Here is a 26341-nt window from a genome sequence, read left to right on the forward strand (position 1 = left end):
TTTTTTCTTTGCACATATGCATATGTACGCAAATAGGCTGCCGTACATCGAGAATTTCCCGGACACATAAGGGATTCGCCCGTCGAAAACAGCGCCCGGGAGGATTTTCCGAAAGTCGGTTACAGTGTCCTTGAAAACCCGGGCGTATGGCAACCCACTTTTTTGGGCGAATTTCCTAAAAATTATCTCAAAAACTTCATTTTTGAAACATGGCAACCCTGATTATACAAAACGCATCACGTACTTAAATAAAATACTGTTCTCTAATTTTAGCCAATTGGAAGCGGGCAGCCCCCTGGAGGTACGGAACGATCTCCACGTGGTCTTCGTCGTCGCCCCGCCCCTCCTCCCCGCTCGCCAGGCTCCTCCCCTTCCCCGCCTTACTTCCCCCGGCTTTTCTGCCTCGTAACGTAACGCGTCACTCGGCGCGCGCGCCCCGCCGCTCTTTTTCATTTTTTTTACCTTACCGCGCCGCGGATTGGCCCGCCTAGGCCCCTCCCTCCTCCCTCGCGCCTGCGCAGCTCCCCTCCCGTCCCCTCAGAGGAAGCGTTCGGCGATGGAGGACGGTGGCGGCGGAGGGAGCAGCAGTTGCCAGAGGCGGTCTCAGTCGGGAGGAGGGTCGGGCCCCGGCGGCGGGGACGACAAGCCGGCGGCGCTGTGGAGCAAGGACAAGAAGGACCCCAACGCCTCGGCGGCGGACAAGGAGCAGGAGCTGGTGAGCGCTGCGCCGGAGGGAGCCGAGCTGAGTCACCGCCAGGCCCCGAGCCGGGAGTTAGCGGGGACGGCCGTCGCCTCGGCGGCGCGTGACGTCGGGCCCCGATCTCGCGAGGGGGGGTGGGCCACATAAGCCCCCCGCAACCCCCCCTCCCGCGCGCAGTTAATTCCCTTGTGGGCAGCGATTCATGGCCAGGGAAATGTCAGCTCCGGAATGTGGGAAGAGCCGAAGGAGCATGTGCAGAGAGAGCTCTCTGGCAAGCCTACTGCTTCTGAGCATGTGCAGAGTTCCGCACAGAGCCGAGTTCTTCTGAATATGTGCGGAATGCTTTTTTTGGGGGGGGGTTGCCTCTGACAGCCACAGCTGGGATGTGGATTTCATCCCTCTTTCCTCCCCTCTCCAGTTTTTAGTATGAGTGGTTTATATTGTGCTTTTATGGCTTTTTTTGTTTTGTTTTGAGCTGCCTAGAATGACTGGGCGACAAACAAACAAACAAACAAACTAAAAATAATTACAGTGGTACTTCGGGTTACATATGCTTCAGGTTACAGACTCCGCTAACCCAGAAATAGTACCTCGGGTTAAGAACTTTGCTTCAGGATGAGAACAGAAATCGTGCTCCGGCGGTGCGGCGGCAGCAGGAGGCCCCATTAGCTAAAGTGGTGCTTCAGGTTAAGAACAGTTTCAGGTTAAGAACGGACCTCCGGAACGAATTCAGTACTTAACCCGAGGTACCACTGTAGTGTTGTTTCCGCGGGCACTCACAACCTGGGTTTTCCTGGTATGCCAAATGAGACCACTTGCTCAGTGGAGCTAGTAGGTGAGGTAATAAAAATGCTAATGACAATAATTAGTGGTACGTATTTGGCAATACTTTGGGATGGGTTATGTCTGCCACAGTAAGAAGTGGGCTTGCCCTCCCTCTGCTGAGAATATTATGATTGGGAGGCCCTCCTTCTGTTCCTAGGGGCAGGAAGGCTATATCTGGACATATGAACCTGAGCAGGTGTGTTAAGAGTTTAGGATCTGATGGTTTCTTCCTAGGTGAGCAAAATTAAAATGGGTTAGATATGGCATTATTCCTTAATAGGAAAGGGAATTGCACAGAATTAAGACTGGTCCCTCATCTAATTTAAATGAAAGTCCCCTCAAGTTTGGAGTTAAGATGGCGGCGCAAGCACTTGCAGCGGCTCGGCACTCCGAAGACCGGTATTCAGTGATTTGTGTTTTATTTTTATTTGTGAACTTATTGCTGCTATGGACTGTGAATACTCAGGCACAAGAAATTTATAGTCGTCAAGAGCTCTTAAGTATCGGCAGAGGAGAAGGTTGCAGCCAGGAGGTCTCAACCTATAACATTCCAGCTGAGCTTATCAGAGAGCCTCCATATCTTGCACATTCTTGGGATACTCCCCTTGCTCTCCTTGCCAGAAAGAAAAGAAAACGGAGAGGGCGTAAGCAGAAGAGGGGTTGCAGGGCTGGACTACGAGTGAGGTTAGGTAAAAATCCCCACAAGCCTGCATTGCCAAGTCTCCTTGTATCAAATGTGAGATCCTTACCTAACAAGGTAGAGGAGTTGGAGCTTATTACCTCTCGGCAGAAAAGTATCCGAGACTGCTGTGTTATGGTCCTTTTAGAGACGTGGCTGGATCCCTCCTTTCCACAGGGACTTCTGCAGCTAGAAGGACGCTCAGTAATTAGAGCGGATAGAACCGCTGAATCCGGGAAGAGCAGAGGAGGAGGAATTTGCGTTTATATAAATAACAACTGGAGCTCGGACATCAAACAAATGGACACGCATTGCTCTCCTGACTTGGAGTACCTAGTGGTGAAGTGCCGCCCTTTTTATTTGCCACGTGAGTTTAATGTTGTTATAATAACAGCGGTGTATATACCTCCCGATGCAAACACTACTACAGCTATGGGCCACCTGCTAACTGCTATTAGCAAACAGCAGCGGGCCCACCCGGATGGAGCATTTGTGGTTGCTGGTGATTTTAACCGAGCCGATTTAAGGACTGTGCTTCCTAAGTTCCACCAGTATGTTGATTGTCCCACTAGGGGGGGAAATACCCTGGACCGAGTATATAGTAACATCATGCATGGATATAAGACCAAGCCCTTGCCCAATTTGGGGCAGTCAGACCACATATCTTTACTTATGATACCATCATATAGACCTCTCGTATGCAGAATTAGACCATCAACTAGAGAGATACGAGTGTGGCCAGTAGGTGCATCTGAGCAACTTCAAGATTGCTTCCGGAGCACCGAGTGGTCGCTTTTTGTGGAGAATAATGTGGACACATACGCTTCAACAGTACTGTTCTACGTTAAAAGCTGCATTGATGTTGTCACTACCACCAAACAAATACGGGTGTTCCCTAACAACAAGCCCTGGCTAAACAGGGATGTGTATCTTCTGTTAAAGGCAAGAAATGCTGCTTTTCATTCTGGTGATGCGCAACAGTATAGAGAAGCCAGAGCCAAATTGAAAAGGGGCATTAGGAATGCCAAAGCTATGTACTGCCGGAGGATTGAAAAACATTTTGAGAGCTCCGACCCTCGTCGAGTATGGCAAGGCCTGCGACAAATCACAGGGCAAAATATTAAAAACGAACTGGCCAGTAGCAGTGCGCACCTGGCTGATCAACTGAATCAATTTTTTAGTCGCTTTGAGGTGGGAACTGGAACTACCGTCACTACAGCATTGGCTACCAGCACATCATCAGAAACTACTACTGATAGACAACCATTTTTATTACAGACCTCTGACGTACAACGTGCCTTTCGGAGCATTAACATTAGGAAGGCAGCTGGACCGGATGGAATTATGGGACGGGTTATTAGGGACTGCGCTGCAGAATTAGCTGGGGTATTTACGGACATTTTCAACCTATCCCTGTTGCAGGGTTCTGTCCCTACCTGCCTGAAGACATCGATTATAGTGCCAGTCCCCAAGCAGTCAGTGGTGGTATCTCTCAATGACTATAGACCAATAGCTCTAACATCTGTTGTTATGAAATGTTTTGAGAGATTGGTGCTAGATCATATTAAGGCTGGTCTTCCATCCACTCTAGACCCGTTCCAGTTTGCATACAGAAGAAACAGATCTACTGATGATGCTATTTCCATCGCTGTCCATACTGTACTGAGTCATCTAGAACGACAGGGAACCTACGCAAGGCTGTTGTTTGTGGACTACAGTTCTGCCTTCAATACAATTCTGCCAGACAGGTTATTTCTTAAAATGACCAATTTGGGTATACATCAGAAGATCTGTCTGTGGGTAAGGAATTTCTTGACTGATAGGCCGCAGACAGTGAGAATGGGACCTTACTATTCTTCTACTCTAGTATTAAGCACAGGAGCCCCTCAGGGATGTGTGCTAAGTCCCTTTCTCTATTCCCTGTACACATTTGATTGCACCCCACTGTATAAGTCCAACACAATCATCAAATTTGCGGATGATACAACAGTGGTGGGGCTCATTAGTGAGAACAATGAGACTGCTTATAGGAAAGAAGTACAGGGGTTAATTCAATGGTGTAAAGAAAACAATCTTATGCTTAACACCAAAAAAACCAAAGAACTCATAATTGACTTTAGGAGAAAGAAAAGTGTATTTTTACCATTGTACATAAATGGCGAGGAGGTGGAGAGGGTTGGTAGTTTTAAATACCTGGGCATTTATATCTCTGAGGACCTCTCATGGACTGCAAATATTAATATGGTTGTGAGGAAGGTGCAGGGGAGGTTGTATTTCCTGAGAATGCTCAGGGGACTGAATCTATCTCAGCACCTACTTCTGTCCTATTATCACAGTACCATCGAGAGTGTCTTAACCTATAGTGTATTATCGTGGTATGGGAGCAGCTCCGAAACGGATAAAAAAGCTTTACAGAGAATAATTAAAATTGCCCAGAATGTTATTGGGCTCCAACTACCAACCCTGGATGAGATCTTCACGTCTCGCACTTTGAAGAAGTCACACAATATCCTGAGAGATCCCACCCATCCTGCTCACAACTTCTTTGAACTGTTGCCTTCGGGCAGAAGATATAGGACAATGAAAACACGAACCACACGCCTTCTGAATAGTTTCTATCCAAGAGCTCTGATTGCACTAAATAATGATCTCAGGGCCAGTTGCAAGAAATAGCAAGCAGGGAGTAGGAAGGAATGAGATAGGTTTTAGGTTATGTTATGCCTTTAAATAGGTTATGTTATATTCTGGATTATGTTATGTTTTATAGATTATGTCTGAATAGGATGAGAGTGTTGGAGATACGTGTAAATGTGTATGTGAACCCGGTCTTTGGGGGGGTGTTTGATTTTCGTTGTTGTGTATACTGTGTATATACGGACAATGACAATAAATTTATCTAATCTAATCTAATCTAATCTAAGTTGGTAGTCAGTCTAGTCCAGTGCTGGCAACAAATCTGTTTAACAACCTTCCTAGGTGTTTTAGGCAGTCTCAGTGCTTCCTGTCACTTCCCCCCATTTTCTGAAAGTGTTCATCAGCAGTTTTGCCCAGCAGCTGAGGATCTTTTGGGCTGGGAGAAAGCGAGCACCCCCTCCCACTGCATATTGCTGCAAACATCAGTTGCACTTCAGAGCAACTGAAAGGTCTAGTTGATTTTCTAGTACAGGAGGAGAACATTTTGCATGGGGGTGTTGTTCCTGGCCTCTGCACGTGTTGGTAGAGCATGCAGAAGCTCGCCCCTGTTCTGCCCTCTTCCGGGTCCAAAAGGATCCGCACATCGTCAATTGGACATGTGCAAAATGGTCTCCAACAGTACAGGTTTTCCAAGAGGCCTGAAGTTTCACATCTTTCCTTAATTCCTTACAGTCTGAAGAAGACAAACAGTTACAGGATGAGCTGGAGATGCTTGTGGAGCGCTTGGGGGTAAGTTCCCTGTTCTTGACTGGGAGCATGTGGAAGTTAAATAGTAAAGCATTATGCTTTTCTACATCAGTAGTATAGATCACTGTGTGGTGCAGTCACACTCTGGAAAGGTAGAGTGCATGGTGGAGTCTGCAGGCTGTGTTGGTCACAGTCCTCATTCTCCCCACTCTACCTCCACCAGTCAAAACAATTTCTCTACTGTTCTCTTTTCCCAGGCCTTTGGCTAATTAAACAATGTATGGCCTTTGAAATTGTGTGTGGGGTTTGTTTGTTTCCTAGCTACTATATTCTGTATTTTTATGTTTTGTAAACCGCACTGTGATCCTCAGATGAAGGGTGGCATAGAAATTTAATTAATAATGAAAAAGAAATATACAAATTAGATCAAGTAGTAGCACTGAAAATGAAGCATCACAGAATAAGTGCTCAGGTAAGGAACAATCTATGTAGACGTCATCAGTAGAAAAAAATAGATTTTGCTGCATGTTGAAAGCTGCAGCAAATTAAAAGGTATAATCAACCTGTTACCTACAGTTTCAGGTAAGGCACCTTGTAGTCCATAAGTGTGGTATCGTTACAAAAAAAAAAAAAAAAAAAAAAAAAAAGAAGAAGCTTTCCCTGGTTGCCACCTGGATCACCAGGAGAGAGTCTGATGAAGATCTCAGGGCTTGGGCAGGTTCTTAAGAAGGTTATTGGCTGCAAAAAGTTAGCTGTGTCTGTTTCCAGTAACTCTATGTGGGTTTCTGGTGGCAAAGATGTGTGTTGACCCACATTGACACTGTTACATATAAAGAGGTGGTCTTGGAAGTGGTGTTTGGGTGTTGTTGTTGGATCCCTTCCCACTCCTGATAGCAACTGATTTTATTGTAGGAGCATGACACCGCTCTCTATCGACCTGCACTGGAAGAGCTACGCAGGCAGATCCGCTCTTCCACAACCTCCATGACTTCTGTACCCAAACCCCTGAAGTTTCTGCGGCCACATTATGGCAAGCTGAAGGAGATCTATGAGGCTATGGCTGCTGGGGAGAACAAGGTATGTAATATTGTTTGGCCTGAGAAAGTGTTAGATGTCATCTCAAGTCTTGCTTTCATCTCTCCCAGTGCTGCACGAGCAAATGTGGATTGCAAGTGCATTAAATTTATTTGAAAAGAAAGAAGGAAGCCCTTCTGGTATGGATTGCAAGCCCACTTCCTATCTTTGCTGTGGGAGGACTAGTATTTAGTGGAGTTGGTGCTGTTGTTTGTTCTTTGGAAAGAAGTGAACAACCTTTACCTTGAAGCATTGTGCCTTAGGTATTTGGTTGGCCCCTATGGGAACAGAGTAGTGGATTAGATGCAGCTTTGGTCTGATTCAGGGAGACATATTTTGAACCGGGGAAGATGCAAATTATAATATTGTTTTCAATTCTGCCGTTCTTCAATTTATACCAACCATATTCATGGTTGACCATATGAATCATCTCTGACACTTGTTTTCTGCCCACAGCGATTTGCCGCTGACATAATATCAGTTTTGGCCATGACAATGAGTGGAGAGCGAGAGTGTCTAAAGTACCGGCTGGTAGGATCCCAGGAACCCTTGGCCTCGTGGGGGCATGAATATGTCAGGTAAGCAACAAATTGAGATATTTGACTTTACTGAAACTCTGGGGTGTATTTTTTTTGTATTTTAATTATTATTAACTGAAACACCACCTTCTGGGTAACCCCAGGAGGCATGCATAGGGTTCCCAGGTGATCTCCCATCCAGGAACTAGGTGGACCAGCTTAGCTTCCACAGAATTGCTTCATCAAATTCTTACAGCAGCTCAGTGCTGTTTTCCATTGCCAAGCTAATATGCTTTTATCAGCTCAAAGAGTTAATTATTTAATTATAAAATTTATACATTGCTTGATTGTAAAACACACCCAAAAGCAGTCTATGAAAAGATAAGACAATAAAATCAAGATAAATTTACACTTCTTTAAAACGTACAAAAGCTAAAATGCTAAAGCAGATTAAAATTACCTGAACTTTCTAAGCATCTAGGAATCTTTTTAGCAGGTGCCAGAAAGTGTAAAATGAAGGCACCTCCTTGATCTCGATAGGCAGGGAGTTCCAAAGAGTAGGTGTCACCACACTAAACAATATTTTTTTTTACAATAATATTTTTTCATTATTGTTGCTGTTGCTATAATTTTATTGGCAGTTTTGCTTCATTTGCAAACTGCTTTGAGAACAGCTGGTCAAACGTAGGTTATAAATCCTGCCAGAAACGAGATGAACCTGCCAGAAAAGAGGTGAATAAATATTGCTTCTGTTGTGACTCTTCCTGCTGTTTTTTCCTCTACAGACACTTGGCTGGTGAGGTGGCCAAGGAATGGCAAGAAATAGATGAGGCAGACAAGACCCAGAAGGACACTCTTCTGACCCTAGTGAAGGAGATTGTGCCATACAACATGGCACACAATGCAGAGCACGAGGCCTGTGACTTGCTTATGGAGATTGAGCAGATGGACATGCTGGAGGAATATATTGATGACAACGCCTATGCCAAAGTCTGCCTCTATCTGACAAGGTGAGGGAACTGTGTTGTTTGGTTCTGTGGTCAGTGTGTCTGTGAGTTTGAGTCTGAGCTTCTCCCCGGGGCTAGGATGCTAGGATGGAGACTTGGGCTTAAGGAAGTTGGTGTATTCAGAACCTTCTTGTCTCCACAGACTGGTTCAACTATTAAGTGGAGGACAGCAATAGTGAGATCTAGTTCTTTGGTTTGGTAACGTAGAGGATACCTAGTATTTTTAAAAAATCTGTGGAACTAAGAAAGCCAGCCTGTCAATCTTGAGGTGTAACTGCATCAGAGGCACCTGGTATGGCAACAAATAGTTAGCCAAGACCCTGTAGGATCACACAGAAGGACTTGGAAAATGGAGGGGAGCAGCCTGATGAAGAGTGGCGGGTATAGGATATTTGCAGGTATAGAGGAGGCCAGAGAAGAGCATTCTGGAAAACAGCAGCTGAGGGCTAAAAGGAGATGAGCTTGTGCAGGGTGGGAAGTGCAAAGGTTTAAGAGAGTACAAGATGGAGAGCTTTGAAAGTGGAGGTATTGTTCTGTCACTTCACAGTCAGCTGATCTTTGCATTCCAGTTTTGATTCTGACACTGCAGTGCACTTCAAACGAAGGCTGGAACCACATGGGCTAACTTGTGTTTCCAAATGCCCACCCATCTCTCTACCTTTGCAATGTATCATTTGGTAGGGGACAATTTACAGGACTAAAAGGGCAATTGGAGGAGGGGGTTTAACCCTTGCTTACCTCTCTTCCTGTGCAGTTCATTCTATTCTCTACAGTTGAGCTTCCAAGTCTCTGTTGGCGATAAAATCCCAATGGGGGTCTTGTGGAAAGGTGATGGATGGAGGCAGGGTTAAATACCTTTCTCCCATTCACTGCTTCACCCTCTTGTAAATTGTGCCATCACCACCTTGCAGTGGAAAATTTACAGTTAAACAATAGGAAATGTAAGTTGGCAAATAATGTGTAGCTTTGGCCTAAGAGTGTCTGCAGAGTGAATTGATCTCTTGTCTTGGCTCACAGAACTGAAGTTCTTGTTGAATATTCATTGTGGTGTAGCTAATCCATCTTTAAGTAAAGTGTTTTATTGCCACAATTTGAACTGGGATGCCCCTTGAGTCTGGTAACACTCATAAACGTGGATCTTATTTACTAGCCATTGAGATTTCTGGCTGCTTCAACAATGGGTGTGTGTGTGTGACTGCAAATATTTTGCTGTGCATACAGTTACGGTGTCCCCCCGAATGTTGTAGTGTTTGCCTTCTCATCCATTACCGAGGAAAGGGTTTGCCCACCATGTTGATACCACCCAAACTTCATTATCTCCCTCCCTGTCTCTTGCAGCTGTGTTAGCTATGTCCCTGAGCCGGAAAACTCTGCCCTCCTCCGCTGTGCCCTCAGCATCTTCCGAAAATTCAATCGCTACCCAGAAGCCCTGCGCCTGGCTCTTATGCTGAATGACATGGAACTGGCAGAGAACATCTTCATCTCCTGCAAAGATGTGTATGTGGGGACCTTGTCTAGGGCTGGGTGTTGTCACAGAGGTCCAGGTTGTTGGAGGAAAAGGAGAGCAGATAAGTAGTGAGAAGGCCAGATGCAGTGAGCAAGGCTGTTGTGGTTATTCTCACTTAAATCACGGGTCAGGGCAGGGAATGGCCTTAGAACTGATAAGCAAGGAGTGGATGAACTGCAGCCCACAGGCCACATCTTGGTTCCCAAAATGTTTTCTATGACCCTACCAAAGTTTTCATTTAGTTTTTTTAATTACCTTTATTTTTTTGCTGACCACTGACATTGGTCCCCTGCTGTGATTTTGTGATGCCAAAAGGTTTTTGTGAACCTTCCCCTCAAAGTTCTTCCAGAATTTGATTTTTAAAAAATTAAAAATTGGCCATGACCACTTAAACTGGCCATACCTGAAAGGTCCTAGTTTAATGGTAGAGCAACTGATTTGCATGCAGAAATTCACTCGTTCCATTCCTGGCATCTCCATGATGCCTTAAATACACAAATTGCTTGCTCTACTCCTGATCTATAGTTCTTTTGTTGGCTGAAATCTAGGAAGATACTAGTGAGGTTTCCGCAAGCCTTGTTATGTGAGGAATGGAATGTTACATGCACGGTTCCTTGTGCTCATATGCTTGCATTTTCTGCACTTTACTGCAGGGTTGTTCAAAAGCAAATGGCCTTCATGCTGGGTCGTCATGGAGTCTTTCTGGAGCTAAGTGAGGATGTAGAAGAGTATGAGGATCTCACAGAAATCATGTCTAACGTCCAACTCAACAGCAACTTTCTGGCCCTGGCCAGGGAGGTGAGTGCCCTGCAGACTCCTATGAGCTCACTCTCATGGATGGATTGGATCATGAGGGGAGCAGTTGTCTCTGGTGATTTGCAGAAGACACATTTAGAATGGAGCGGATTGGTGAACATTGATTGGAAATACCAAATTTATTAGAGATGTCTGGGAATGCTTACCGAGGCAGTGAGGTTTAATTCAACAGAAAACCATGTGAAACTTTGTTTCCTTTGTCTTTTGCAAACAAAAACTGAAATTTATTGTTCTAATAATAATAATAATAATTAATTATAATAATTTGTTATTTATACCCCGCCCATCTGGCTGAGTTTCCCCAGCCACTCTGGGCAGCTCCCAATCAAATGTTAAAAACAGTACAGCATTAAATATTAAAAACTTCCTTGAACAGGGCTGCCTTCAGATGTCTTTTAAAGATAGGATAGCTGCTTATTTCCTTCACATCTGAAGGGAGGGTGTTCCACAGGGTGGGCGCCACTACCGTGAAGGCCCTCTGTCTGGTTCCCTGTAACCTCACTTCTCGCAATGAGGGAACCGCCAGAACGCCTTCGGCGCTGGATCTCAGTGTCCGGGCTGGATGATGGGGGTGGAGACGCTCCTTCAGGTATACAGGACCGAGGCCGTTTAGGGCTTTAAAGGTCAGCACCAACACTTTGAAGTGTGCTCGGAAACATACTGGGAGCCAATGCAGATCTCTCAGGACCGGTGTTATGTGGTCCCGGCGGCCAGTCCCAGTCTGTTCTTGAGATGAAATGCCTCTTAATTAAGAGCCAAGTGCCTCTTAGGCTATTCAGTTATCCCCTGTGACTAGGGGTGTGTTACTTGAGAGACCACCATATCCCTTAAACTCACAATAGATTGCTGTGATCTGTGGGAGAGTTTCTCCTGCAAGTTTCTAAGGTCTCAGGAGCCTGCTCTGCAGTAATTCAGAGCAGGGCTTTTAGTGTGGCTTACCCTGTTCTGTGGAATAACATTATTTGTTTTATGTTTTTAGTTATTTTCAATGAACATCACCTTGAGATGGTTGTTTAGAAGGCAGTTAATAATTTGAGGATAATAATTATGGTAATGATAATAATGCAGCATGGGCTGCAGTGTTGTGTGGGCTGGGAGGCAGAAATCTTTCTTCTCAATCCTTTTTACATACCTTGGTCTCTGGATTGGAGGTTTTTCTGTGGTGTCTTGAGGAGGAAGAGAAGGCTAAGACAGGCTTGCAAGTAGGTTGCTTGCACTGCAGAGCGACTGGGGTTAAAGGGCTGACAGCTTGGGAGGTCAAGTGAAAGTTTGCTTGGGTGGAGTGGGGTGGGTGGGTGGGTGGAATGGGGTGGGCTGACCTGGAGCATGGCTTCTGAAAAATGGCATACAGTCTTTTTTGCAAAATGTGTATCACGGCAACTGATTGGTCCCCAGTGGAGATGAGCTATACAGTGGTACCTTGGTTCTTGAACATAATCCGTTCCAGGAGTCTGTTCAACTCCCAGAATGGTTTGAAAACCAAGGCACAGCTTCTGATTGGCTGCAGGAGCTTCCTGCACTCAATCGGAAGCCGCGTTGGGTGTTCGGCTTCCGAAAAATGTTTGCAAACCAGAACACTTCTGGGTTTGCGGCGTTCAGGAGCCGATTTGTTCGGGAGCCAAGCCATTCGAGTACCAAGGTACCACTGTAATGCTTTCCTGTAGAGTTAGGAAAGCCATGCTATGATGCTGCGGCATCATATGGCTAAGAAGAATAACCTCTTCTTTTCCTTCCAGCTGGACATCATGGAGCCAAAAGTGCCAGATGATATTTACAAAACCCATCTAGAAAACAACCGTAAGTGTTCTACTCAGAGCAGTGGAGCAGCCATCCAGGCAGCTTCATCAGGGTCCTGATGGCAGAACCAAAGTTTATTCAAGTTACAGTAAAGGAATTTCACATATAAAGTAAATAAAAATGGTTTCATGCTATGTTACATATCTACAGTGATACCTCAGGTTACATATGCTTCAGGTTACAGACTCTGCTAACCCATAAATAGTACCTCGAGTTAAGAACTTTGCTTCAGGATGAGAACAGAAATCGTGCTCCAGCGGCGTGGCGGCAGCAGGAGGCCCCATTAGCTAAAGTGGTGCTTCAGGTTAAGAACAGTTTCAGGTTAAGAACGGACCTCCGGAACGAATTAAGTACTTAACCCGAGGTACCACTGTATTAGATTTTGAATGAAAATATACACATTAGCATGTACTTTATATGAATAAAGTACATGCTAATGTGTATATTTTCATTTGTATACTGCTATTGTCTTTAGGCACTCAAAGCAGCTTAGATACCAATATCTATAGCATATTGAGACTGATATCTCGATCATCATAGCAATTTCTAAAATTCACACATTGTAATATGTAGCACCTATTACACGGCATCAAATCAGTGAGCTTTTATCAGAGCTAGAAGAGACCTTATGAAATAGGCATGCTTCTGAAGCTCTTAGCAGAGTGGGCCTGGCAAACTTCCCTTGGGAGGGAATTCCACCACACAGATATCACTGCTGAAATGGCTCTGTTCTTAAGTAGATGCTAACTGTAAGCAGATGGTCTGGTTGAGTTTAGCTATTGCTACTGTTCATTGAGTTTGTATCCTGCCCTTCCTCCCAAAGGAGCCCAGGATGGCAAACACACCCACAATTTAAAAAGAAAAACAGTCTACAACAGTTTAAAACATTTAAAAGCAGACTCAGTTAAAAACATAACTTTATCCAGTGATCTTGGGGTTGTCAGGAATAGTATGATTAAGCTGCCAACAGGTGCTTGCTGTAATATTTGCACATTTATTTTGCGACGACTGTGGGTTTGGAATAAAAAAAACTTAAGAATTAACTGCAGGCAGTGGTGGCACCTGGAGCAATGTCTTGCCTGCTTAATTCATAGGGATGAACTGGTGTTATATGTAAGAGCTGGGGTATTCCAAACTTTTCAAGGGTTGTCCACGTGCAAAGTATTATGATAGTCCAAGTTGATAAATAAGTAGTTCTGCCCGAGCTCTTAGGCTCACCAAATCACTTGTGCTTTACTTCAAAATGCTGTGTCTTGTCTTCATTGTTGCTTGCAGTTTTCTATATTAATCAAGCAATCATTCAGCTAGAAAGTGTAGGTGTCTTTAATAGCTGGTGACTGCTCATCCTGCAAAAATGCTGTCTTTCCTTGACTGCCACGTGAGATGAATGGGAGAAGTGTGAATGGAGTGCTGGCTGAGAGGAGGACCTGTTTGAGTAGTTCTAGGCTGACACTGGAGTCTGTCATCCTCAACTGGCTCCCTCTTGTGCGTTCTGCTCCTTCAGGGTTTGGCGGCAGCGGCTCTCAAGTGGATTCGGCTCGCATGAACTTGGCCTCGTCCTTCGTTAATGGTTTTGTGAATGCTGCTTTTGGGCAGGACAAGCTGCTGACAGACGACGGCAACAAGTGGCTGTACAAGAACAAGGACCATGGTGAGTCAGAAGAGGAGCAGGCAGCAGTTGGTCTGCTTGGGGGGGTGGGGGTGGGGGGATGGGGGTCAGAGAGCTCTCCCCTACTATTTTTCTGTGGCAAAATTTGAATGACCTTCTTGACAAGGGCCTGGTGATAATTTTGTATGTTATACTTTCTAACTTGGTGCTCTTGGCCAAGGACTTCATTCCTGAGGTTTGAATTCTTTTGGCTGTTATGGGCTTGGAACGTTTCGTTCATTGGTACTGGGAGTACTGCACGTGTGACATTCGCCCAGTTAAATTGTTTGCTTCAGGCCAAACTAGGGATGAGGGGTTAGCCACTTTTGTTCATTTTCATATTTCATTCATGGCATCTGCATGGATGATAGGTGGCCCAGGAATTGCTTTTAATTATAGATCGATCTGGCATAAAGCAGAGGGTGGGAAGCAGTTTTTTACAAAGAAATGTGTGCATAGGTGTGGAAGCATCCCCTGCTTTGTCTCCCCATCCTCTGTCACCTCAGGCACTTTACTTCCCCAGCCTGGATCTCTGAACGTGGTGCGTGATGGTGCCTCACACCTTTTCATTTTAAGACTTAGGACCCCTCCCCGTACTTTATATGTGAACAGGAAAGGCATAAACGAACGAGATTGCTGCTGCCTTGCCAAGATTGCTCACTCCAACCCAGGCGTGAGCCATGTTTTCCTCTGGGTTAGTTCTTCAGAGTGTGAAATCCTCACCATTTGATGTGGGGTTGGTTTGACTTTGCACAGCTGAGAGTATATGAGTTAGATCATGTCTTATCTGAAAGACATCTCATTACTGTGCCAAGCAGTGTCTTGATGTAAAACACCTAGCTTTGAAATAAGAACTAGTCTCTTGACCTTTAAGGCTCTTTGACTTTAACACAAGGTGTTCTCTGAAAGCTTGGAATATTTTTGGTTACTGCTATCATCTGTTAAGCAGCCTTTGCCATAGCTGCTTGCCCCTCCTAGTTGTCCTGAATCCCTTTCTTCTTCCTCCCCAGTGTAAATTCCCATAACCCCAACAAGACATGCATCCTCTCATTCTCTTATAAGAGTGTCCATCTTCACCCTAAGCAGCTTTTACATTTATTTTATAGGGATGCTGAGTGCTGCAGCTTCGCTGGGGATGATCCTGTTGTGGGATGTGGATGGGGGGCTTACACAGATTGACAAGTACCTGTACTCCTCAGAAGACTACATCAAGGTGGGTGACCTTCCTTTCAGCCTGAGTGTTAACTGCTCACAGCAATCCAGTCATATCAAAATAACAAGACAGACTCTTTTTAAGAGTATAGGAAGTTTCTTTACACTGAGACCACTAGTCCATTCATCTCCGCATTGACTCTTATTATCAGGTTGGCATGTGAGGCATCCGAGTGACAGATCATCTGCCCTGATTCATCCAGGCAAGGACTACATAACTTCAGTATTTAACATAATGCCACTGTCCAGTTACTTTAGCCCTTTTAGCTTACTAGATACTGTATAGGCTTTTCATGACATGTGTTGTACTTGACAGTGCCTCCCCACTTCCTATTTTGTGTCCTATAGTCGGGGGCTCTTCTGGCTTGTGGTATCGTAAACTCTGGCGTGAGGAACGAGTGTGACCCTGCCCTTGCATTGCTCTCGGACTATGTCCTCCACAATAGCAACACCATGAGGATCGGTGCCATCTTTGGGTGAGGACCTGCCTAGGCTTCCATTTCTTTCTCCACAGAGCATCGCATATATCATTCTAAGTGACATGGTATTCTCTTGCAGGCTGGGGTTGGCATATGCTGGTTCCAATCGAGAAGATGTCCTGACCTTGCTGCTTCCTGTAATGGGAGATTCCAAGTCCAACATGGAGGTGAGGGAGCAGTGCCACAGCTATCTTGCGCTTGGGTCAGCTGCTTGCCCAGAGGTGGATGGGTGGGGCTGTGTCTTTCATGGAGTGTAGATGGCAATTAGAAGCAGAGTTTCTGTGCTCTAGCTTGGAGTTTGTCTTTGTGTAAATGGCTGAGGGCCATTTAGTTGACTCAGACTTTTATGTTGTAATATTGGGGTGTGTTCTTCCCAGAGTCCAAAACAGAATGTTGGATCTAAAAAGTAAGTAACCTAGTAAAAGCCTGTTGGTCTATCCTATTGATAATGAGAAGGCAGGTGGACCAAGACCTCTCCAAGTGACCTTGGGAAGGAGGAGGTTCATATCTCAGTGCCCTCAGCATGTTGCCCAGCAAAATCAAATTTTGATAGGAAGTTAGTACAACTTTAAAGATGCACAGGACTCCAAAAGCATCCATGTGGAGAGTCTTCTGCTTGACTCTTGGCTTGGGAGGATTAGTGAAAAGGTTTATCCATTTCTTAAGTTTGCAGAAACAGAACCTGAAGTGTGAATGTCATCGCAAGCCACTTAAACATGTTTGCCATGCAGTAGGCAGTGGGCAAACAATGCTCAAGGCCAACCTAGGAGTTGTGTAACCTTGAGGTTCTGAATGTCAATATATGTCAAGTCTAGGTTTGAAATATGATCTTGACACTCCTCTTCTCACGTGGAATGTGTCAGAGTTCTTGGCTACCTGAAAATCCCATCTGTAGTGGTTTGTTCAGGGGCACAGCAAAGCTATATAAACCTTGAGGAAACCAGGGAATGCTGAACCCGTGAAATGATGTGTTTCCTAGTTTCAACTGCTCAGTCTAGTAAAGTGTGACTAGTTTTAATGGCTGCTTCAGACCTTACCCTGATAGATTGGTGGCTATCACTTGGAAAAAGGGGAAAGTTGCCATGCATATTCTTCCCTTTGTGTGCTGCAGGAAAATATAAATGAGCAGGTGTTTCAGTGATTTGACTCTTGGGAAGTAGCACCGTTTTGCAGGAATCTGGTGGATAACTTTCACTCTGTGGTCTCCTTCAGGATGCTGCTTACAATATGCCTCTGTCAGAAGCATTATGCATCTGAATTCCAGTTACTGAGAATCATAGGTGGGGGTAGGGCTGTCCTGCTTTGGGGCTTCCCACAGGCCACTGTGAAAACAGGATGCTGTAGGCCTAGCCGAGCCACTGGCCTGATCTAGCAGGCCGTTATTGTGTTTTCCAGCTGCAAGGATTTTGGTGTGACACTATTTTTCTCCCCAGGTGGCCGGTGTGACAGCCCTGGCTTGCGGAATGATTGCTGTGGGCTCATGCAATGGAGATGTTACCTCCACCATCCTCCAAACCATCATGGAGAAATCTGAGACGGAGCTGAAGGACACTTATGCCAGATGGCTACCTCTTGGCCTAGGCTTGAACCACCTTGGTAAGCCCATTCACTTTGGCCAGATCTGTGGGTGTCAGGCACACACTTGTGTAGGAGGAGGAAGGGTCTCTGGTCAGTATTTTGGGCTTCTCTTGAGCTGCTGTTCTGATGTTTCCTACAGGAAAGGGTGAGGCCATTGAAGCAATCCTGGCAGCACTGCAGGTCGTGTCGGAGCCTTTCCGCAGCTTTGCCAACACGCTGGTAGACATCTGTGCCTATGCAGGTGAGTCTGGGCTCAGCACTGTTCTGGCTGCTTGCGAACTGGGTGTTGGAGGCCCCAGTCCCATTTTACTTGTGGTCTTGGGTTTTTCCTCCAGGATCCGGCAATGTGCTGAAGGTGCAACAGCTTCTCCACATCTGTAGTGAACATTTTGACTCCAAAGAGAAGGAAGAAGAGAAAGAGAAGAAAGAGAAAAAGGACAAGGAGAAAAAAGAGAACTCTGCCGACATGGGGGCCCATCAGGTAGGGTAAAGGTTCCAGGTCTAAGAAAAGGTGAGAGGTCTCTCTCTCTCTCTCCCCCCTTGGATGCTGTGAATGGGAGAACAGGAGCTTGTGGGCAAGGCAAACATGTGGCATCTGCTGTGTGTGCAGAGGTTCCCAGGCTCAATCCCTGGCATTTTTACTCGAAACATCAAATAGCCAATGATGGGAAAGAGCCTTTGCCTAAGACCCTGGAAAGCCACTGTCTGTCAGAACTGATTCTACTTGGTTGTTCAAAAAGTTTGGCCTTGGTATACGGTTGATTCCTGTGATCCCAACCTAGACAGATGGGCTGAAAGCTGCATAGACAAAGGTGATTCTGCTCCTAGGCATTGGGATTGACTGTGCAACAAGACAAAAAAAAAAAAGTCTGGTTAAACAATTTTAAATTGTTGCCTTGGGTTTGTGCTTGAAATGAAACCACCAGCTTAGTGATATGTTGAGAAATGATGAAAAAATAAATCCTGAACAAATGTCATTGGTTATTTGCTTGTAGGGTTGTATAATTGTATATGCATGGTAACAATCAACACCAAAAGCTGGTCTTAAAGTGTAGATTTGGTTGTACCAGCCCAGAAGTGTGGGCCCTTGTTCCTAACTGAGGAGGAATTGCTGATAATTTGCAGCATCAGCTGGTTGCAATGTCCTCAATTATGTCCTTTCCTCATCTTGAAATCAGCACAAGGGTGCTCTTTCACTTCATGGAGTATTTGAAAGCACTTGGTCATGGTTGTAGGAATATAGGAAGCTGCATTATACTGGGTGTTGACACACACTGGCAGTGACTCCAGGATTTGAAACTGGGGACACTACCAGCCCTAGTTGGGAGATACCATGGATTGAGCTTGTATGTAAACAGGTGCTTTACCACTGAGCCATAGCCTTTCTTCAAAATACTAGCTGCTAATATTTTATTGCCCAATTGGATGGTGTTGCCTTCCTGTTTGGCGAAATGTGATTTAATTCTGCTAGTCATGGGGAGGGCCATATGGGGCACTGTGGAATAAAGAGTCCTGAACTAAACCAATGGACAGCAATCAGCCAGAATTGGACTGACAGATTTGAGTGTAAAGTTAGTACTAGCCTGGGAAACCATTTTTCTTTCTTACTCTCACAATAAAAAGCTCTGAGGCAGTCTTAGGGTGGCCTTGCTTGAGGAAGTTGGGATGCCACATTTAGCTTTGGGGAAAATGTGTTTCATCCATGTCACAAGGTATCCTGTGGTTTCAGAATTTGTATTTCCCTCTGCAGGGCGTAGCTGTACTGGGGATTGCACTCATCGCTATGGGGGAAGAGATTGGGGCCGAGATGGCTCTGCGCACCTTCGGTCACTTGGTGAGTAGGATGGTGTGGGGGAAATGTTCTCTCCATTTGGGGGCAAAGATTGCCACTTGGGATCCAGTGTGCAGCCAGGGATCGTTCTGTGTCATTGGCCAGCCCTGCCGTAGTCTGAACTGAAAAACAGAATAAACTTGCCTGCTGTTCCAACCCCTTGTCTGAATTCCTTTCTCAGTGAAGCCAAATTTGCCACAATTTTGAAATAGTTTTGCAGGACTAATGGAAAAGAGAGAAGACCTTCCAGGATTACAAGCCATATTCTTCATTTAGCCCTACAAATAAGGGATTGGTCTGCTCTTAAATTTGAGCAGCACCTACCATTAAGTCATGACAAGGGAAATACTGTTTGTTGGAAGGGTGGGGTAGAGGAGAGCCTTTTGACTAAAAAAAAAAAAAAAATCTGTCTTGTGTGAATAATGCAGATCAGACTAGGTCTCTGGAATGTCCCTAGTTGCCTAGGAAAGTGTTGCTTCAACATGCCTTTTTTTGGGTGTTTGTGTGTAATACAGCTAGATATATTAAGTCTACCCTGAGAGAAGAATTCTGAACTGGAAATGTGTCCCTAAGGGACTGCACTGACACTGGGGAACAAAGTGAAAGTCTGTTCTATCCCGTTCATTGCCTGCAAGTTCCAAGATCTACATTCCATGTATTCCAAAACATTTCTTGGCCCTGGTTCACATCACAATTTATACAGGCTTGCTGGGTGGTCTGCACTCTGGTGCACCACTGTAAAGGGAGGGTGACCTCAGCCAAGGAAATGCTGCTGCTGCCCCTGTGAGCTGCACTGCTCCCACCCCTAGTCTGCCAGCCGTATGCAGGGTGTGAGCTGTGAACCTAAACGAACATTGCATAACTGAGAATTTAGGAGGGGCAGGAATTGCAGTTTGAAACCACAAAGCTTTGCATCTAACATGTTTTAGGGTTTGTTGAGACTTCAGCTTTACTTTCTCTGTGGATAAACCGGATGGTTGCTACATATTGTCTTTGTGAAGCCCTTCTGCTAAGAGTTTGGAGTTACTTTTTGTTACTCTGGCAGCTGGTGGATGCTCTGATGCCTCTTGGACTGCTGCTGCAACCCTCAGAAAGGCTGCATTTTTGTCTTTGGGTGCGTGTGTCAGAGTGTGCGTAGTGCTCTGCAATCCTGGCCTCACCTTCTCCTCTTCCTTCTACAGTTGCGGTATGGGGAACCCACTCTTCGCCGAGCTGTCCCCTTAGCCCTGGCCCTCATCTCTGTCTCTAACCCCCGCCTCAACATACTTGACACCCTCAGCAAGTTTTCCCATGATGCTGACCCAGAAGTGTCCTACAACTCTATATTTGCCATGGGCATGGTAGGCAGCGGTAAGCACGTTCAGAATCTTGGGTGACTGTGCAGGCCATGGGCCAATGAGGAATCCCTGCAGTTGGTCTGAAATGCCTTCTGACGATCCAGAATGCTCTGGTGTTTAGAATACAGCATTGACAAGTGCAGAGGAGAGGTTAGATTCATGCAGGCGCAGTCTCCAATTGCTTGGGGGAAAGCCCTGAAGAGGAGGGAATTTAGGTGGCTATAGGGAGGTGAGGACTTTCAGTCTTGGCAACTGATCCATGGGGCAAGACCTACCAGGGAGGAACCACTGTGCTCATTAGGCACGACAACCCGCCCAGTCTGTGCAGATCGTGTTCTTGCTGATAAAGAGTTAACTCCAACTTCGAATGGTGTGATTTACTGTTGGCTCGCTTCTGACACAGTGTTAAGTCTATTTCGGAGAAAGCGAGAGAAAGTATTTAGTGGCACTTTAAAAACCTAAGAATTTATTTTGGTACGGCATCATAGGAAGCTGCTGTACACATGGTCAGACCATTGGCCTACCTGGCCTGGTCTTGTCTGCTCTGGCTGGCAGTGACTCTGCAGTGTTTCAGGTGGAGGTCTCTCCTGGCCATACCTGCAGATGCTGGGCTCTTGCATGCGAAAACAAACTAAAATGAAAACTGAAAATATGTGGACCGCAGTGCCCCTCTATACATTCGCTTCAGTTTTTCTTCTCCCCCATTAAGCATGAGTTAAAATATGTGCAATAACAAAGCTAAAATCTTTTGGATCTTTCTGCGATGGGAGATTAAGGGCTGTACCACCCTGCAGGCTCCTTTACATGACCTAAGTTGCACTCCCTGTGGAACCTCCCCGTTCATACCTTTTCATTTTGTCTAGTGGTGGGGGGAATCCCCCTTGTTCGCAACAGCAGTCCCCTGTCCTACCCAGAAAGTGATTGTGGGAGCTTGGCCTTTTTCGGTTTAGTTGCTTCCTGATCCCTCCTTTCCGGACCCCACAGGTACCAATAATGCCCGCTTGGCTGCGATGCTTCGACAGTTGGCACAATATCATGCCAAGGATCCCAATAACCTCTTCATGGTGCGGTTGGCCCAGGTAAGTGGCTCAGCTTAAACTCTGCCCCAAGCTAGTGGGTAGCATTGCTAACTTTAGAGTTGTTAAACAGCTAGATGAATATACCAAATATTATTATTAGGCTGCATCTATGATTAACATTCTCAGCAGAAATAGTGACTTTTGATGAGACCTGAAATTTAGCATAGGTGGGTTTTTGTTCTGCTTTTGTACTGTGCCACTATTCCTAGGCAGAGATTTCACAGCAGCAGGACTATGTTAGGGTTGCTAATGGGCTTGCTTTGAAGTACGGCTGCAGGGTTTTGTAGCGGTGGCAGAAGGGGGGCTGCAGAGGTGTGTGTTCAGGGATGTCTGTATGGGATTGTTGTGTGTTTTGCTGCGCTGATGTTCATCCCCCTTGGTGTGCTTCCATCCCCACTAAATATTACCAGAAGACAGATACATTTTTTTCCTCAGAGGAGAGAAATGTATTTGAAAATTCCCCCATCTCAGTTTTGCCTCCATCCTGTTGTTTTCCGAATAATATTTTTCCAATGCTGTCAGTGCCCATGGCATTTTAAAGAGTAACTGCAAGAAAAGGCAGTAAAATAATAATAATAATGCATTGAGGCAGTCTGTGACTTGTAAAAGATTGGGCAGATTGGGCAGATTTACAGTATTTTTGCACTGTGTAATCTGCTTATGTTCATCATTGGGTGGAGCAAGGGGCTATGCAGAGCACCAAAGCCCCTGCTCTGAATCCTGGGGACCATATTCAGCTACACCCTTCAGTCTTTCAAGATTTCCACAAGCATTGCCCATGCATCAAGCACTTATAGGATCATGATGCATTTGCAACCCTGAATGGGAGTTTAGGGGGATGTATAGAAAAGAGCAATTAGAACTCAAGCAGCTTATCATCTTTCTGAGAAAGAAATGGGATTTGGGGATTTGTAAAAAAAAAAAAATGAAGCACCACCACCAGGTACTTGGAGCAGATCTATGGTAGCAATTTGGAATGATAATGCATACACGCTGCTGACTTCTTACACTCCTCACATAGTGACAACAAGTCCCGAATAGCCAAATGTTTGGTGTTTATTAAATGTTAGGTTTATATCCCACATTTCAGTTGAATGAACCTCAAGACTGCTTGCGAGTGGTCCTTTGGTCCCAGCCATGGATTTCCCCATCACCAATATATTTTCTGCTTGCTATGCAGGGCCTGACACACCTTGGGAAAGGGACCCTCACTCTCTGTCCTTACCACAGTGATCGGCAGCTCATGAGCCAGGTGGCCGTGGCAGGCTTGTTGACTGTGCTGGTGTCCTTCCTTGATGTCCGTAACAGTAAGTATTGGCCCCTGGAGTTGGGGAGTATAATTGGCCGGCCCCTCTAATGGTGAACTCTGGAATTAATTACTTTTCAGTGGTTAAGAGACTATTTCATTTTTACTGGAGGCAGGTGCCATCATTAAATGTTTTTGGCCCCTGTTTGCAGCCATCATTCAGATGTGAACAGTTGAGAGTAACTGGAGGAGTTCTAGGTGTCTAATTCTGGAACGCCTTTCCTCTAGAGATCCACATAGCTTCAAGGGAGAAGCTTTGGTACACAAGATCCTTAATTCAGTGCTCCTAAAATTCTCCTTTCTCTTTAGCCTGAGATCTTGTAGAGCTTTCGTAAGTCAGGCTTGATAGTTATCCAGTTCGGTGGGTCATTGTTCTGACATATATAAAGGATTCCTTCATATGTGTCTGAGCCTAGGCTTCTGGGCCATAATCCTGCTTCGGGTTTGTACTAGAGTATAGATGACAAAGTGCAAAATTCATGTACCCAGTGGCAGTAGAGAATAGCACATGAACATTTAAATTGCCACTTGGAAAAAGACAGAGAAATATGGTAAGTGCTCTCCTTTGTCTTTTGCTGAGAAGAGCTTGCTTGGCTGATGAGGACCATGTCCTTTTTGTGTTCTAGTTAAATAAAAAGTGAGAAAGTGCTGTTGATGATCAAAGGAAGATAATGATATTTCTGTTCTATATTACTGTGCATCAAAATGGTGCCTGAATCAATAGACAGACAAGATTTTTTTTTTTGGAATGTGGTTCATTGATCCCTTGAATTCTGTCTCTGCGTTCTACTGGTGAACAGATTTAATCAAGTATGAGGGCACCTTTGGATTGGATAAGGGAAACTTCCTTAGTGGACCAGTCTCTGCAGGCCTTGACTTATGTTTTCCTTTCTCTCCTAGTAATTTTGGGGAAGTCCCACTATGTACTGTATGGCCTTGTGGCTGCCATGCAGCCACGCATGCTTGTGACCTTTGACGAGGAGTTGCGCCCCCTGCCAGTGTCTGTGAGAGTGGGGCAGGTAAGTAGGCTCTGAATAGTAGCTGGGAGGGTCCCTGCTTTGCTTGGGGATCCCATGGGGACTTTGGCTGTTCATGGGTTACTATGGGTAGCCTTAGTGGAGAACGGGGATCTGGGGCTCTTTTTTTTCCTGGCTTCCCTGAAGGCTTGAGGACCAGAGGATTGGGGGAACAACTTTCCTGTTCACTAGCACTAACCTCTGGCCTTCCTCTCAGGCGGTGGATGTGGTAGGCCAGGCAGGCAAACCGAAGACTATCACTGGCTTCCAGACCCACACAACACCAGTGCTGCTGGCCCATGGTGAGCGGGCAGAGCTGGCCACAGAGGAGCACTTGCCAGTGACACCCATCCTGGAGGGCTTTGTTATTCTTCGCAAGAATCCCAACTATGATGTCTGAATTGCCTGAGGTTTTGGGGTGGGGTGGGAGTGGGGAGTAGAATGCGGCACTGTGAGGAGGGATTAGCCTCCTCCATCTTTTTTGTTACAGAAGGAGCTCTTCTTAGGAAAATAAATTGACTGGAGTTAATTTGGCTTCCCGTTTGTTCTGTTCTGATCTTCCTATCTGTAGAACGGAGGTAACCAGAAATCCCTTGGCCTTTACTTAGAAATAGGGAAGGTAGATTGTAAACTGGTTGGGCTGTGCACAGGGCTGCCTGTAGTCTCCCAGGAGCAGCTGCAACCTGGACACTGTTATTAAGAGGTTTGTGTAGCTGACATCTATCGATGACTGAACAAAGTGTCTCATATTCATCACTACACTTGAAAAGGGCAAGGAGAACTTGGGTGGTTTTTTCACAGATGGAAAACTATTTGGCGAACATTGTAATGCTTGAAAAGAAAGGATTTCCTCGAGAACACAGGCTACAGAGGTCTATAGATTACAACAAAAGTGGGCAGAGGGCTGAAGGCCCCTCGCCATTGGAAGATTCCAAGTCTTATCTGTGTCCTATCCTGTCCCCCTGCTTTGATTACAGGGTCAGTCCACATTGCCAGCATGCCTTCTAGCTTGGTGGTAAGTGCAGGTATTTAAAAATGCAAGACTTGCAGAAATTGTTCTGCTGTGGCTCCCACACTACCCAGTATTAATTCACAGAATATTGTCAGATCCTTCCAGACCAATAAAGTGGCTGCATTTCTCTAGTAAAGAAAGGCAGCAGTTGAAGCGAAGGATGCAGTTTTTCAGTCACTTTGTTTTCTAACATGAATAATCAAAGAGATACAGAATGGCAGAATCACATTTCCAACCACGGAAAGGTATTTGGGGCTGAGGACCAGGAAGAAACAAGGGGAGACCATGTATGGGCGAGCTAGTAAACTGCTGTAATCTTTTGTGTGCTACATAGAAACTCAAGGGAAACTTCATTTGAAAATCATATGGTGCTGCTGTCCTATCTTACATTTTTACAGAATCAGATGAAGTAGATTTGCCTGAAGAAATGTTTCTACTCAAAATGTGCTGGACTACAGCAGGGCTCCTGAGCACAAAGCCTAAAGGTCTTGCCTGGCCCTTGGTTGCCTCTGTAGCCTATGGCATCCCCATCTCCACATTAATTCATCAGAGAAGTGTTGAGGGGCTGATTTGGCATCGGCTTGTCCCAGCATTAGCAGCACAGGTGTCAAAATGAGGGCAGAGTGCTGTGGGTGGAAGCTGGCATCTTGGGAGGCTGATAAAGGCAAGATGATGCAAGATGGCACATCACATAAATACTTCTGTGCCCCCTGGACATTGGTTAGATGTGTGTTGGGTCCTCCAGCCCCTCTGGAGGTTGAGACAGATTCAGTCTCTGAGTCTACAAGCATCATATAGCCATTTATAAAACTAATTTGGTGAGTTAGTTTTAAACAGATTGGCCAAACTTGACCCTCTAGATGTTTTGGGACTACAACTTGCATCATCCCTAGCTAACAGGACCAGTGGTTTGGCCATGTCTGGATTAGACAATATAAATGGGTGGGCACCACCACATCTTTGAGAATACCATAGTTTAACTGCACCATGTGAAGAAGTACTTCCTTCTGTCTGTCCTGCATCTCCCACCATTCTGCTGTATTGGATTCTAGCTTTGGAAGAGGGAGAAAAACCTACTTTCTCCATGCTATACGCTTCTATCTGTCTCCCCCTCCCTTGCCTTTTTTTCTAAACAAAATAGCCCCCAAATGTTTTAAGTTCTCCTTGCAGGGGAAATTGCTGCACAGCTTGTGAGTATTTTGGTTGTTCTTCCCTGCAACCTTTCCAGCTCTGCATCTTTCAAATCTAATTTGTTGTAGATTCATTTGATCAGGGAATACTATTTAAAACATGTATATATATCCCATTGTGGCTGTAAGTATTTTTCAGAAATCGCAATAGGATGCATTGCACCATTCTCCTAAATAGCCAAATTGTACCTTTATTTCACTATTAGAAATACATCAACTGAGGCATTTTTTTTTATAGCTGTAGGTCACAAGATAAGTCATCCTTGCTAACCACACAGCTATATGCATTGTACTGATTAGAAAGTAAGCAGATGGAATCTCCTCTGTTATTCCCCTCATGGCTGTGGGG

At 45.3% G+C, this 26341-nt stretch overlaps 1 protein-coding gene across 1 annotated transcript; it reads left to right on the plus strand.

Annotated features, from left to right (window-relative positions):
- Positions 1 to 387: 387 nt before the first annotated feature.
- Positions 388 to 24319, plus strand: PSMD2 (proteasome 26S subunit ubiquitin receptor, non-ATPase 2). The gene is made up of 21 exons (XM_083612768.1): positions 388 to 715; positions 5571 to 5627; positions 6498 to 6662; positions 7116 to 7237; positions 7963 to 8187; positions 9523 to 9681; positions 10345 to 10489; positions 12244 to 12304; positions 13809 to 13955; positions 15059 to 15165; positions 15513 to 15640; positions 15723 to 15810; positions 17077 to 17239; positions 17361 to 17462; positions 17557 to 17702; positions 18972 to 19055; positions 20234 to 20402; positions 21374 to 21468; positions 22649 to 22775; positions 23675 to 23793; positions 24008 to 24319. Exons 1-21 carry the CDS (start codon positions 557 to 559, stop codon positions 24188 to 24190), a joined length of 2751 nt encoding a protein of 916 aa, XP_083468894.1. The 5' UTR covers positions 388 to 556; the 3' UTR covers positions 24191 to 24319.
- Positions 24320 to 26341: the final 2022 nt, after the last annotated feature.

This window comes from Podarcis filfolensis (genome assembly GCF_964270895.1).
Source record: "Podarcis filfolensis genome assembly, chromosome: 5".
Classification (NCBI taxonomy): domain Eukaryota; kingdom Metazoa; phylum Chordata; class Lepidosauria; order Squamata; family Lacertidae; genus Podarcis; species Podarcis filfolensis.